The sequence below is a fragment of the Euprymna scolopes genome, chromosome 2 (assembly GCF_053919585.1).
Source record: "Euprymna scolopes isolate OS-2025 chromosome 2, ASM5391958v1, whole genome shotgun sequence".
In the NCBI taxonomy this organism is placed as follows: domain Eukaryota; kingdom Metazoa; phylum Mollusca; class Cephalopoda; order Sepiida; family Sepiolidae; genus Euprymna; species Euprymna scolopes.
Window position 1 is genome coordinate 139,584,452 of NC_136483.1, and position 15,550 is coordinate 139,600,001.

Consider the following 15,550-nt stretch of genomic DNA (forward strand, 5'->3'; position numbering starts at 1 on the left):
TCAATGCTGCCAAGACTAAACTAGTTTCATTCAATAATTACAAGAAACCCTCTCTACCACCAATAGCAATGGCCAACGACTCTTTATCTGAGAGTCCATCTTTCAAACTCCTTGGCCTAACGTTCACAGGAAACATGAGTTGGAACAATTACATTGAAGGCATTGCCAGGGCCGCTGCAAGAAAGGTAGGCTCTCTCTACCGTGCTAGAAAACTACTAACACCCGAAAGTATCCTGTACCTCTATAAGGCCACCATTCGCCCATGTATGGAGTATTGCTGCCACATCTGGGCTGGTGCATCTGCTACTAGTCTCTTGCTCCTTGACAAGGTTCAAAAGAGAGTCGCAAATCTGATAGGCCCTGAACTGGCATCTAAGCTTCAGCCTCTGTCCCATCGACGAAATGTTGCATCCCTCTGCCTGTTCTACAAGTATTTTAGTGGTGAATGCTCTGATGAACTGCAATCACTTGTGCCCCCACGACGCGAGCACCCTCGACAAACCCGACAGGCTACTAGATCCCACCCCCACACTGTAGAGGTCCCTAGATGTAAAAGATCTTTTTACTCCAATAGTTTCTTCCCCAGAACCGCAAGACTCTGGAATTCCATTCCAGGTCCCTGCTTCCCCAACAGTACTGACGTGCAGAAGTTCAAGTGTAACGTGAACCGACACCTTGCTGCCCAAATCCCTACATAGTACCCCAGTAGTTGTTGCCCCTGATAGTAGCCCCCTACACCAAAGTGGCAATTTGCCTTGTTTGGGGTGAAAATGTAATAAAAAAAAAAAAAAAAAAAAAAAATATATATATATATATATATATATATATATATATATATATACAGATTAAATACTACTGCTACTAGTGATATTTTCTTTATTTTTTTGTTTAAAATGGACTAGTCCCATCTTTATTCTTTCCTTTCTTTATTACCTTGACTTATTACCATTCCACCATCCCTCTTTCTCTTTATCTGGACAACCCCTCTCCTTCTCTCTCTCTCTCTCTCTCTCTCTCTCCAGCTTCAACTACAGGTTAAACAATATTACTACAGAAAAAGAATATGACAGAAGCAAAAATGATAGGTACCTGTGAAATAAGAGCATGTCTCACCTTCAAAATTTCAGCTAATACTATGTAGCAGAAATAAATGGAACTTTTTCTTTCGCAAATCAATGCCTCTCCTCCCCTGTGTGATTTGGCCACAAACTGACCAATCAGGTGTGCAGCGCATTGATCCTTTCTCTCCCCTAAGGAACTCAAACAGCTTCCGGTTTGAAGGGGAAAAAAAACTTCTCCTTACCGAGAGAGACTCAAGCAGATCGAATCCTTTCCTCGCCCTCTCTATCTCTGTGTCATCTTATCCGGTATCGACGATTCCCGCTGGGAATAACTACTGTGACAGCAATAGGTGGCCAGAGTCTAGCTTTTACCAGGAATAATATCGGATGAAGTAAAGAATAGATACCCTGTAGCAGACGACGCCGCCTGGCGGTGCCAGGCGCACAATTCAACTAACACCGATGATTCGACCTTTACATTGGCACAAACACATGGCGTCAGTTGTTTTTAAACACGTCAAATAGCAAACATGCTCGAATATTCACCAGCATTTTTTTTTAAATATATTTACAAAACCTTTGAAGATTTAAAAGAAAAAGTATATATTTACAAAACATTTTTTTAAAAATAAGTAACAAAACGAACGTATTTAAATAAAAGATATTTAAATAAACGGGTGTCTCTTTCTGTTTCGGATTTTTGCGACCAAGATTGATTTTTATGTGCCGTGTTTTGGAGGGTTCTGTGTGCGTTTTTAAGACAACTCAATATTTATTCTTTAAAGCATTAACTTCAGCGACAATTAATATATTTTCAAAATAATATTTTTACATATTACATTTTTACGAATATTCGCGAGCAAGATTTAAAAAAAAAAAAAAAGACGAGGTGTTTTTTTTTTTCAATTAAATTATAAACTTTATTTGAACTTTCAACAAACTTTTACAGACATAAAAATAGACTTTATAGATATTTTATAATAATTTTTTAAAAATATATTTAACGAAAAGTTTTTTTTTTATCATTTCATTGGTGAATAAAATTTCAAAGTAATAAATGGTGAAAAAAAATATCTCGAAAAGAAAAAACACCTCGTCTTTTTTTTTTTTTTGTTTTAAATAAAACTTTAATTTTAAAATTTCGATGTTTGAAAAACAGTCCATAATATATATTTCATTATAAAAGTTCTATTTTTGTTTGATAAAAAGAATAAAACAGTTAATAAAAAAAACAGTCCATTAAGTTCAAATAAAGACTGTTTGAATAAAACTTATAAAAAAAGATATGAATAAAATAATATATTTTTTTATCTCGATTGTTTATACTTGTGATTTTATTATGCATAAAAAATTGCCTCGGCCTAAAAGGATTTCTCCTTCACTGACCACCGACATACATCGCACTGTAAATAAATATTGAATTGTATCAAAAACGCACAAAAAAGAAATGGCCACAACCGTATAGATTGAACCTTTTTTTATAAGTTTTATTCAAACAGTCTTTATTTGAACTTTTTTTTTTTAATCTTGCTTGCGAATATTCGTAAACATGTAACATTTAAAAATATTATTTTGAAAATATATTAATTGTCGCTGAAGTTAATGTTTTAAAGAATAAATATTGAATTGTCTTAAAAACGCACACAGAACCCCCCAAAACACGGCACATAAAAATCAATCTTGGTCGCAAAAATCCGAAACAGAAAGAGACACCCGTTTATTTAAATATCTTTTATTTAAATACGTTCGTTTTGTTACTTATTTTAAAAAAATGTTTTGTAAATATATACTTTTTCTTTTAAATCTTCAAAGGTTTTGTAAATATATTTTTTAAAAAATGCTGGTGAATATTCGAGTATGTTTGCTATTTGACGTGTTTAAAAACAACTGACGCCATGTGCTTGTGCCAATGTCAAGGTCGAATCACCGGTGTTAGTTGAATTGTGCGCCTGGCACCGCCAGGCGGCGTCGTCTGCTACAGGGTATCTATTCTTTACTTCATCCATAATATCTCCCTGTGAACATTCGCCAGAATAAACCATCTTTTCTTTGTTACGTTTATTGAAGCTGTTGTGTTCGTGGTTTCAGTAGCTTGTGTTGAATTATTTTTCTTAGATTGTGCCCCAAAAACACAAACCCTAAAACTAACTCTGTCAATCGAGACCCTTCTCAGCTGAACTCTGTCGCCATTCCTCTTCCACACCTAGCATCTTCCAAATATATTACTTTTGAAAAATAAATAAATAAATAAATAAATAACAGACATCCGGTTTTTTTTTTTTTTTGGTTTTTTTCTCCAGCTTAATTTCACCAGAAACTAGGGATGTCTATTTTCTAACATCTTCCTAAATTATTTGTTTTCACACCTCAGGCTGTTAACAGCTAATTGTAGTGGTGTCGCTGGCCAGTGAAGTTCAACGGATTATCGTTTGTAATGTACTTTTTAATGTCTTTTTATTGCTGTTCCTTTTCTAGCTAATATCTGTTGGTGGTTATAGCCATTGAGGAATAGAGTGGTTTCATAGTATCACATAAGGACATCAAATGTTTTAAAATTTATTTAACCATGTCATTGTTACAATGGAAATTGCTTATAATACATCAATGACTTACCTCTTCTTTAGGCAAACGGCTTGCGTTTTTTTCCAAAATCTCCCGTTCATCTTTCATACTAAAAAGAAGAATGAAAATTATATATTGACAACAGGTTTATATCTGACATATTTTTTGTAAAAATGTTCTCACCTTTCATACTAAAAGAAAGAATGAAAACTGTTCTTTTAAATAAAGGAGAAAGTGTATGTATTGACAGTAGATTAATATCTGTCATATTGTTTTTGTAAAAGTGTTCTCATCTTTCGCACTAAAAAGAAGAATGAAAATTGTAATCATTTAAATAAAGGAGAAAGTGTATGTATTGACAGTCGGTTTATATCTGTCATAGTTTTTTTTTTTTTGGTAAAAATGATCTCAATATTTATACTAAAAAGTAGAATGAAAATTGTAATCTATAATATAAATCTCACCTGTTTATTTAAATGTATGTATGTATGTATGTATGTATGTATGTATGTATGTCTGCCTAAAACTTTCGACAGAGGGACGGATTTTCACGGGATTGGTATCAGTTTGAAGTGCGACCATTCGGATCACAAATATCGAAAAATTGGCCACAAAACATTAATTCCTTCACCCTCAACTGAGCACTTTTCTACTTTATGGAGTGTCAATTTTTTGGCTGAAATTTTTTGCAAGTCATTCAACTCTCGCGTTCATGACATCAGTTAAAAGGCGTTATTTCGACCGCCTGTGACGTCACAACCACGGTAGGCATATCGGTAAAACAGTTTGATTTTTTTTCACCTCTTTTTTTTTTTTGCTCAACACACACCTCCAAACATCCGGGCAACGCCGGACACACAGGCTAGTCCTTTAGATAAAGGAGAAAGTGTATGCATTGACAATAGGTTTATATCTGCCACTTTTGTTTCTTTGTCAGGGAACATCATACTAGTTCATTCCTACTTCCTAATACATGTTAGACCGTTAAATGTTACCCCTCCCCACCCTCCAAACAGAAAACAACAACCTACCATTCGATTTTGAATTCTAGATGATACAAACGTTCCTCAACTTCAGCATGTCGGTTCTTGTATCGCAGAAGCGTTTCTCGTAACTTGCTTGCCTCTGTCTCCATGACGATATTCTTCGGGTATTTATTGGCCTTCTCCAATTGTTCTGTGATTCTGTGCATGTTGCTTGTATTGAAAGTGTGCTCTTCATTCAGTTTGATCACGTTGTTTCTTGTCCTGAAAGAACACATAAGGCAAGATTTCTTTAAAGATGTTTTGAAACACATATTGCAAAACGATTGCATGCAGAACTTTAAGATACAAATCTGTTACTGAAAGGCATGTGCGTAGCATGGATTTGCAACAAATACAAGCAGGAGTGAATTCTCGTAGCTGGAGATTTTGATACACTTCCTTTCTGGCATGTCCATTCAGAAGCCAGCTCTCAGACACGTGACCGAATTTATAAAACGTTAAACCGGCAACACACACTGTCTCTCTCTCTTTCTTCTCAGATCTTGGACAGACAACAACTTCACGTGGAATGGACCTATCGCCCCCAACTTTTCTCTTGGGACTCAAGTCAACACCCGCTCTACAGGCTCAGGGTTCAACTATGACGGACTACAAACAAGCCAACATGGTTACCTCCACATGTGATACACAAACGAACTCATCCTACAGTCCTGTCCCTAATCTATTGTGACACACGTTTTCATTACTTTAAACACAAACGTATATGAATTCTTCTCTCTTTCAACAGGCCTATATACTCTACAACTCTTTCCACGACTAATCTTTTCTCTGTACAACCCTTTCCTTATTCTTACTAACGAAGATAGCCAATAAAGCCGTTTATTAAATGTTAGAATAAGATTTGTATTTCATTTCTACAGGTGTCTGCGAGTTAGATACCTAGAAAAGATAAATGAAAAATAAAATTCAAAATTCTTAGCCACATTTAAAGAGTGGTGAAAAGTACTTGAGTGAGTAGATGTAGAACAGTTGAGGTAGCAGGGTCAGTTCGCAAAGGAAGCTCAAAGAAAACATAGAATGGAGTTATTAGGATAGATCTGAGAGAAAATAAAGACCTGATTAGAGGTAGGTTAGTGTCAGCAAAAATGCTGAGATTAGACAGAGAGTAACAGGGGACCGTAAGTTACTGATAGCAAGTCTACAACGGATGTCTTTCTGTAAACATATATATATATATATATATATATATATATATATATATATATATATATATATATATATATATAACAAGCAAGCACTAAATTATTAGCATACACCATTTCTTCTGAGCTTCTAAAACACAAATGAAAAGTGTGGTAGTCATAAATAAAAATTTATTTTCTCATGTGAAGAAATATCCCTGCTAGAGGATTTGGTCACACATTGACCAATCAGCTTGCAGTTTTATTTATCTTCTGAAAGAACTATTTCAGCTCCTTTGGGAATCATGGTCAGTCAGCAGGGAGAACCCTGAAGACAATGAAGACCCCTCTCTCTCTCTCTCTCTCTCTCTCTCTCTCTCTCTTCACTGAACATTCCAACATTGACTGTCTTTGCCGGAAGATAACTGCTGACAGATCTTCTACAGGCCAAAGAACTTTCTATCTTTCTTTTCTTCATTTCGACACTGTCCAACTTTCTTCCATCTGTACGAAACGGTTTAGGTTATTGAATTAATCCTTACACAACGTTATAAAAAAAAAAAAAAGATGTTTTTACTTTCATGTGACAGTTTTCATCACATACAAAAATTCATCTCATTTCTATTACAGCACTCTGCTCCCAAGTTAACATTAAAGCTGTTACTCAATTTTTTTTTTTTGTTTTTCAATTTTCTAATCAGTTTGTTCAAGCTAGGGATGGTGCATCCTACCAGATGCCAGACATTCACCCGCTACCTTATATATTCCAACCGAAAGATCTTTTTACCATTCTAACTGTCTCTTTAAGTGCAATTATTTTAATCTCTTGCACTTGGTTCACCGGGTATATTTGCTAGATAATTTTTGCAAATTCTTTTTCATGAGTCTAGTTACTCCTATGTTTACTGGAATGATAGAGATCTTCCTAAGATTCCAGTTTCTTTTTATATCGTACATAAGACCCTGGTATTTTGTTATCTTTTCTTCTCAACTCTGTTTAACCCAGCATCCTTGTGGACACTAATAACTTCTACTGAGGTTGCTTCTTTCTTCTTGTTCCATATCACTATGTCAAATTTAATAGATCCATTTTTTAGGTACGTAGCTGTAGAAATTGTATAGTCAGAGTGGATGGTGTAGGACTTATTTACCAATGACCCAGACACAGACACACACAAAAGCACACGCACACACATAATATGTATAAATACTTATTTTGTGTATACACATGTCTATATATCTATAAAAGTGAGAATGTGTTTGTATGTGATGACACTTCTCAACCTATATACTCAATGGATTTTTGATCTACAGATTTTAAATTTGGTATATAGGATATTCAGACATGTAAAAAAATTTTAAGCAGTTTTCATCCACAAAAACGGGCTGCTAAGAAGTTAAAATGAAAAAATTTGTATGTGGGAGGGTCGTTGGATTTTTAACTGTTTGCTAACTGTTCTACGAATGTGCATGTGTGGATCTTTCACATGACAGATTCCTTATGTTAAAAATAAGTAGGTTTGAAAACACTATTTAAAGATCGTGTCAAGCCGGCATAATGGTCATTATACTTGACTCACTGTCTTTAAGTTTTGGTTTTGATTTCAGCTCGAGTTTTTTTTTTTTTTTTTTTTTTTTTTTTTACTTATATAATATGTATGCGTGTTTTACAACCAGGCAACGCTGAGCGGCCTGCTATTAATATTATAAAGAAGAGATATAATATATTATATATAGATTTTCAGCATTTACTTGAGTGCTCAATACGAGAGGAAAGATAGGTAGTAAATAATGAAAATATATTTATCGGCAAATTTTTTTTTCTTGCAGTGAACCTACGCCGTGATTTAGTGACTTTATCCCTTGGCTTTACTTTTGGCCGTCTTGTAACTGTTGCTTCCCTTATTTTGTCTTTTAGACATAACATTTCATGAGCAATGTTTCTGACAAAGGAGGAAAAATTGCTGTTTACTGGGCCAAAATCTATCACTCTAACAGTTATTGCTGTTTTTTCTTTTTTTTTCTTTTTTTTTTGCTCCTAACAAAACAAGTGATTTTATTCCTTGCGTGGAGCGCTTTGCATACAAGTAAGTGAAACATGCATGGTTCCCAATGAGTGCATAGTGAATGGCGCATAAAAAAATGACTCCCCTCCGATTTAACCCCCAACGGCTCCGGGGACATCAAATCCTGGTGGAAATGACAAACGGTGCAGTTTTAGGCTTTAAATTTGAGTTCAGCGCTATGCAAAAAAGAAATGACTAAGTCCATCATTTGTCCCCCCCCCCATTTAGCCCCAAAAGTCCCCAAGGCCTTAACATATTTAAATTTGAGTTCAGCACCATGCAAAACTGCTAATTAGACATACACACAAAATTTTGGACAAATATGGTAAAATAGTCCACAAAAATGGAGTGATTTTATTAGCCTTTTTAGGCGCTTTGCATACAAGTAAGAGTTATCGTGAAGAAACAAAATTATATAGAAATCAGTTAGTTACAACTTTTCAGAAAGTTTTATAAAAATCCAAGGCATCAATTTTTTTAAATAAGTACAAAAGTGTCAATTTTAGCCATATTAACCCAAAAGGCACTCCTTTGGGCAATCGGCGTTTCCTCGGAAAATCCGTTCTGTTACTTTTTTACTCATATCATGTTTAATGTTTGTGCAAAATTTCCAAAAATTCCAAGGCGTAGTTAATGAGAAAAGTGCGGACAGACGAACGGACAAACGGATGAATGGACGAGAGTGAATTTACACGTCCACTCTCCTTTTGTTGGGGAACCAAAAAATAAAAAAATTAAGCTACACAGAGGTGAAACCTATGATAATTCAGGATGAAAATCTTTGAATGAAGCCTGTGTACGTGTAAATATTAATTCTATGATAAATAATGGAACTGTGATGCCTCAAACTTACTCTGACAGAGCTTTATGTAACTCCGTGTATTTCTGCTTCAGGTAACTGACTTTTGTGCTTGACAAAAGGCCTTCTTTATAAAGCTAAAAAAAAAAAAAAATGAAAAGAGAAATAATGCTTTGAAATTATCACATTCATTGTCGCTGGGAAAACAATCAACAACAACAACAACAACAAATAAATAATAATGCAAAATATAGAATAGAAATGGTGAAGAGTTCTGGCCACTTGTATTGTAGAGTAAATCTTGTGACCAAATCTTACAATAATCTTAACTTTTGAAATTCCACATTTGGAAATTCCACAGCGGACTGATTCATATGTAATATATTGATGTTAGCATTCTGTAGATGTTCAGTGTAAATGGAGACGCTCTGATATTATTGTAGCTTTTTTGTTCAAACTGCAAAAGTATTTATCCAAGTTAGCAAGGATGCACGGCGTAGCCAGGTCACAAAATACACTTAAATATGATAATTTAATTCTCGCAGATTTCATATATATTATTATAGAGTTAATGTTCTATCGATTTTTATATGTTATGAAGTTGCTATATCAAAAAAAAAAAAAAAAATCTTTATGACTTGGTTCATCAGCTTGAATCAAAACCAAATCCCAAGCTTAAAGATATATATATATATATATATATATATATATATATATATATATATATATATATATATATATATGTATATATATATATATATATATATATATATATATATATATATATATACAGAGTGTCCGTAAAGTTACTATAGAGTCTTACAAGTTACTATACAGACACCCTGTAATATATTAACAGTACAGTAAGATATTGTATTAAAATATTTATTTGTAATAAAAGAAATAAAAAGAAATAACACCTTTATGTTTATAAAAATCTCAGAAAATACACGTATTACATATGAAAAGACTGTAACAATCAAGGCAAACAATTTCTATGACAAATATTCAAATTGGAGGCCTTCAGCTCCAATACATTCTCGACAACGTGACACCACACTCTGACAAACTTTGGTGCACAAGTCACGATCAATATCAACTATTAATACAAATATAATACAATAAAACAATAAGACTGTATAGTAACTTTACGGACACCCTGTATAATCCCAAACTTTTATATATATATATATATATATATATATATATATATATATATATATATATATATATATATATATATATATATATATACGTGTGTGTGTGTGTATATAACTTTAGTTTCTTCAGCTATAATCGAAAGCCAAGCCAAAACTTATGAAGAATTCTTGATAAAATTATTTATATATACCGAAGCCAAAACTTATGAATATATAAATAAAATTATTTATATATACCGAAACCAAAACTTATCAAGAATTCTTGATAAAATTATTTATATAAAATTACTGAGGTGCCATCAGCTAAAATCGAAACCAAAACCCAGACTTATGAAGAATTCTTTATAAAATCATTTTAAAAAAATAGATTAGTGGAGTGCCATTAGCTATAAGCGAAACTGAAACCAAAATTATGAAGAATTCTTAATAAAATTATTTATAAAAAATTAAATGACTTGAGTGGTATCAGCTATAATCGAAACCGGAACCAAAACTTATGAAGAATTCTTGGTAAAATTATTTATTACAAGAAATGGAAGTACATAACAATTAAACGACCCGGATGTAATCGTGACACAGAAAATAACACACACGCTATCGTATTAATCTTAATAAAAGAATCGCTAAATGAAAGGAAAACAGTGCCCTTTTATAAACAAAAAACACATGTGACCTACATGCACCTTTGGGTGTAGGTTTCTAGAAGTTAAAATAGTGAAGAAAGGATTTGAAATAACAAAGATCGGCTACTGAGAGTTTGGTGTCTAGCTGATAGGGACAGGAGAGAGGCTTGCTGTCTTTCTTTTGTGGTGTTTGGAAACTCTTTGCCTGCTTTAAAAGTTTGGGTAATATTCTTAAAAGGTCTAGTCGAAATTACTGCGCCCAAGAGTCTGATTAGTAATCAAGTGATCAACCAACCTCACCAGGACTGCTTTCCGCACGAGGAAAGAAATGTCAATATTTATGACCGCATAAGTTGTCAGAAGTTAAAACAGTGAATAAACGAATTGAAATAATAAAGGTCGGCTTTTGAAAGTCTTTTTTCAAAGAAGTATATCTTTAAGTGAATACAGCCTTGCTCGGTGTTAAGTTTATAGAAACAGGAGGGAGCACACCAATTAAAAGGAAAGCAAAGCTCTTATATAAATAGCAAATTATATATAACTAGTGGAACCTGTGAAAATTCGACAGCGGGCTCTTTCATATGTAATATATTGATGTTGGCATTCTGTGGATGTTCAGCATAAATGGAGACGGCCTGATGTTATTGTACTCCTTTTGTTAAATCTGAAAAAGTATTTATCCAAGCTAGTAGGGACGCCCAGTTTAGCCTGATCGTAAAATATGCTTAAATATGATATTTTACTTTATGCAGATTTCGTATATACTATTATAGAGTCAATTTTCTATCGATTCTTATAGATTATAAAATTGTGATTTCGAAAATAAAAAATATATCCATAGAACTTGGGTGCACCGGCTTAAATCGAAACTGAAACCAAAACTTATGAAGAAAAAAAATATATGTATGCATATATAATTTGAGTTCCTTCAGCTATAATCGAAACCAAAACCAAAACTTATGAAGAATTCTTGATAAAATTATTTATAAAAAAATAGATGACTTGAGTGCCATCAGCTATAATCGAAACCGAAGCCAAAACTTATCAAGAATTCTTGTAAAATTATTTATTACAAGAAATAGGTCATAGCAATTAAATGACAGCCACTCGGAAGAAAAAAGATGTAAGCATGACACACAAAATAATGCACACGCTATCGTATTAATATTTAGATTTTAAGTGACCAGCATCATTGGGTGCAGGTTGCCACAAGTTTACAGAGTAAAGAAAGGAATCGAAAAGTAATAAAGATCAGCCACTGAAAGTCTGTAGTATATCTTCAAGTGAAGATAGCCTTGCTCGGTGTCAAATTGATAGGTGCAAGAAAGATGACACCTTACTTTGTGGTGCTTGGAAATACTCTATCTGCCCTGCAATTCCAAAAGGACTGGATGCAGTCCTTCAATGGTCTGGTCGAAATTACTATACCCAGGAAATGGATTGGTCATCCTGTGCCCAAACAACTTCGCTAAGTTTGCTCTCTGTCAGAGAAAGAAATCCATACTCAAGGCTGACAATGACCATTTAAATAAACGAGTTATGAGAACTGCCAAAAAAAAAAAGCAATAACACAAACCACTGATTGCCATGACAAATGACACTACCTAAGAACCCATCCTTCAAACTCCTCTGCTTAACATTCACGGGCAAAATGAATTGGAACAAATCATTAAGGACATTGCCAAAGCTGCTGCTAAAAATGTGGGTTCTCATCAAGGTTGAGTGAGAGGAGATATCGAAATAGTTTCCAAAACATAATTATTTTAATACACAATAATTTGCTAAAGATATTTTTTAAATATGCCTTTCAAAATGTGATTGTGGAGGGGAACTGAAATTATATTGAAAAAAAAAAATAGCGCTTCTACACTATTGGGATGAGATTTCTTAATTAATAAATGGAGTTTTCAGATAAAAATCAATGGTTTCAACTGATTTTTGTTGTTGTCAATTCTAATAAGTTACAATGGTAGCTTCCAAGTTATGCAGTCCGAATTACCTGAATATTACTGAATTATTAAAAAAAAAAAAAACTTTAATCGTGGTAGCAGATGGAAAATTTCCGCCATCTTGTTTAAATCGAAACGGAAAATTACCTCCCTTTTGAACTCTCCTGCGTCTTACGATCGTTTTCATCAAATTTTATTTTTTATTTTCTTTAATAAATAAATTTCTACCTTATCGATTTTCGTGATTTTTTGGATATAATCATCTTAAAAATACGAGGAATACGTAGATACCATTGTTTTCATGTGAAATTCAGTTTTACGATTTCTGAAATTTCGTTCTAATAGTGAAGACGCACCGAAAAAATGGACATTCGAATTTAGGTGGGGGTCTAGATGATTCTTGCTAGATTAAACAATTTCTACTAGACGATTTCAATCAGTTTAACATTTCCTTTCTAACTAGACAGTTTTCACCCAGGTAGAAAATTTGTACTAAGCTATTCCTTCTAGACTACATGATTCTTACCAGAGGGGATAGTTTTTTTCTATTTGCTTCTCGGTTAGTAAAACCTAGGAATTAATCAATTTTGTTAAATTCATAAGATAGAATCCAAATCCAAGTCTTAGAAATTTCACATACATTTCCTAGAAAATAAATAAATTATACGTACATTTCCTACAAAATAAATAAATTATACGTAAATTTCCTACAAAATAAATAAATTATACGTACATTTCCTACAAAATAAATAAATTATACGTACATTTCCTACAAAATAAATAAATTATACGTACATTTCCTACAAAATAAATAAATTATACGTAAACTTCCTACAAAATAAATAAATTAAACGTACATTTCCTACAAAATAAATAAATTATACATACATTTCCTACAAAATAAATAGAACCTTTATTTTTCATTGACCCTGGTTGGGAAACATCGATTAAACTGCTCACTAATTTACATTATATCAAAGATAAAACAAAAACATTTACTGACTTACGTCATCAAGATTCTTAAGTGCTGGACTAAGAACCAATTCTGTATGTTCATCAACATCCTCTGTAAGTGGAGGAGGCACTGCAATCAGCAGGGCTTGACTATTGTCTGCTTCTTCAATTTCCATGGATTTTTCTTTTGTCTCTTGGTCTCCTGTTTCTTCTTGGCTTGCTTTCTCCATCTTTGAAAAGAAGAAGAAATTAGTGAGTTGATGCCTTTTGATGGTGTTTTCACTGCTAAAAAAAGTAAATGAGATTGTGTTATGCCATGTAGATGCAAATATGAAACTATTGTTGAATTCTCTGAGGCAATATGAGATCGAGAATTAATCAAGGCACTCCTTACAAGCTGACTTCAAGGAGACTGCAAACAGGAACCACAGAAAATAAAACAGTGTAACTAGACCAAATATAATTAGATCCTTTTTAGACAATAGGACCATCCAGGTTATCATTTATGGACGTTCATCCAAGCAGCATAACATTAATTCGGGAGTGCCTCAGAGGTCGATCTTTGGACCATTATTATTCCTGATATTCACCAATGACCTCCTTGATAATATTACTGAGATGGGTATATTTTCTGATGATACAATGCTCTATAACCTGCATGAGAGAAAAAAACGGATGTACGCAAATCCAAGACAATTGCTGAATCCTTAGAAAATGACCTCCAGACTGTAATGGAATGGGGACATAAATGGATGGCAACATTTAATGCTAATAAGACTAAGCTGCTCTTCTTCAACAATTACAAGAAGCCTCTCCAACCACTGATATCCATGACAAATAACTTCCTACCTGAGAATTTTTCCTTCAAACTCCTCAGCTTTAACATTCGCAGGAAATATGAACTGGAACAAATACATTGAGGACATTGCAAAGGCTGCTGCAAAGAAGGTGGGCTCCCTCTATTGTGTTAGAAAACTACTCACACCTGAAAGTATCCTGTACCTCTACAAGGCCACCATTCGCCATGCATGAATTATTGTTGCTACATCTGGGCTGGTGCATTTAACACTAGTCTTTCCCTCTTGGAAGGGTCCAAAAAAGAGTCTTCAATCTAATAGATCTCACTTTGTCGACTAGGCTCCAACCCTGTCCCATGACTGCAATGTTGCATCCCTGTGACTGTTTTACAAGTATTTTAATGGAATGTGCTTTGATGAACTTATTGCACTTGTGCCCCCTCGACGTACATATCCCCGACAAATTCGCTTAGCAGCAAAATTACACCCCTTCACTGTTGAAGTCCTTAAATGCCAGTAAGCTTTCTATTCTAATAGCTTCTTCCCTTGAACAGCTAGACTCTGGAATTCCCTTCCTGCTACATGCGTCCCTAATTGTACTGATATGCAGAAGTTCAAATGTAACGTAAACCAACATCTTAATCTTTTATAGGCAAAGTACCAATTAGTAGCCCCTTACGTCCAAGTGGCGATGTGTCTTGTTTGGAGTGAAGGCGATTAAAAAAAAGAAAAAAGCAAAAGTGCCTAAAACGTTAAGTAGAAGTCTTGTAGTAACGGAATTGAGATGCGATTTGAATGAACATTAAAAAGCAAATGGCTCAAATAGCTACCATCTAACTTTCTCCACTTCATTGGAATTTGCTCTCCTCATCACTTTCAATACAAGTTAGTTTTCACAGGAATGTGTTAATTCAAAATATTTTCAACCAATGTAAATCGTTCTAAACACTAAAAGTATCAATCCTGTGTCACATTATCAAACTGCTGTGAACATAGAAACTACTATAAAACGAAAAATCTCTTTAACATTTAACTGTAAATTTATAATTTAAAAAATAATGATAGAAATTTGAAGACAGCCACTTTTGATTTTTCCCAGAGGTATAATATGGAGTTGATTCCTCTGCCATCTGTGTGGTCTTCCGTCTGCTATCACTTCACCCAGCTCTTGACAACAGTGGACAGGAACTCACTATAGCAATCTGAATTGAATCTGAGTCCCTTTTTGAAAATGTGGGTTGGCATAACATGGCCTTCACTAGAAAACATGTAAAAAACATCACAATTTTACAGAACTTGGTCTTCATAGTGTGCAGGACTTCATGTGAACTGTAGGCTAAACACTCACTTGCTGTTCTTTATAGTCATCACTAAGATGCCTACTTCTCCCAGCAAGACCCACATTGCCCTGC

At 33.8% G+C, this 15,550-nt stretch overlaps 1 protein-coding gene across 2 annotated transcripts in view; it reads right to left on the reverse strand.

Annotated features, from left to right (window-relative positions):
- Window positions 1–15,550, reverse strand: part of LOC145296679 (coiled-coil domain-containing protein 146-like) — an 87,471-nt gene that overhangs the window by 61,147 nt on the left and 10,774 nt on the right. For both annotated transcript variants that reach the window (XM_080142634.1, XM_080142642.1), the window contains exons 2-5: window positions 13,395–13,571; window positions 8,710–8,792; window positions 4,655–4,870; window positions 3,675–3,732 (exon numbers count right to left, since the gene is read on the reverse strand). In XM_080142634.1, the coding sequence (XP_079998760.1) occupies window positions 3,675–3,732; window positions 4,655–4,870; window positions 8,710–8,792; window positions 13,395–13,571 (534 nt within the window). The remainder of the gene's footprint in view (window positions 1–3,674; window positions 3,733–4,654; window positions 4,871–8,709; window positions 8,793–13,394; window positions 13,572–15,550) is intronic.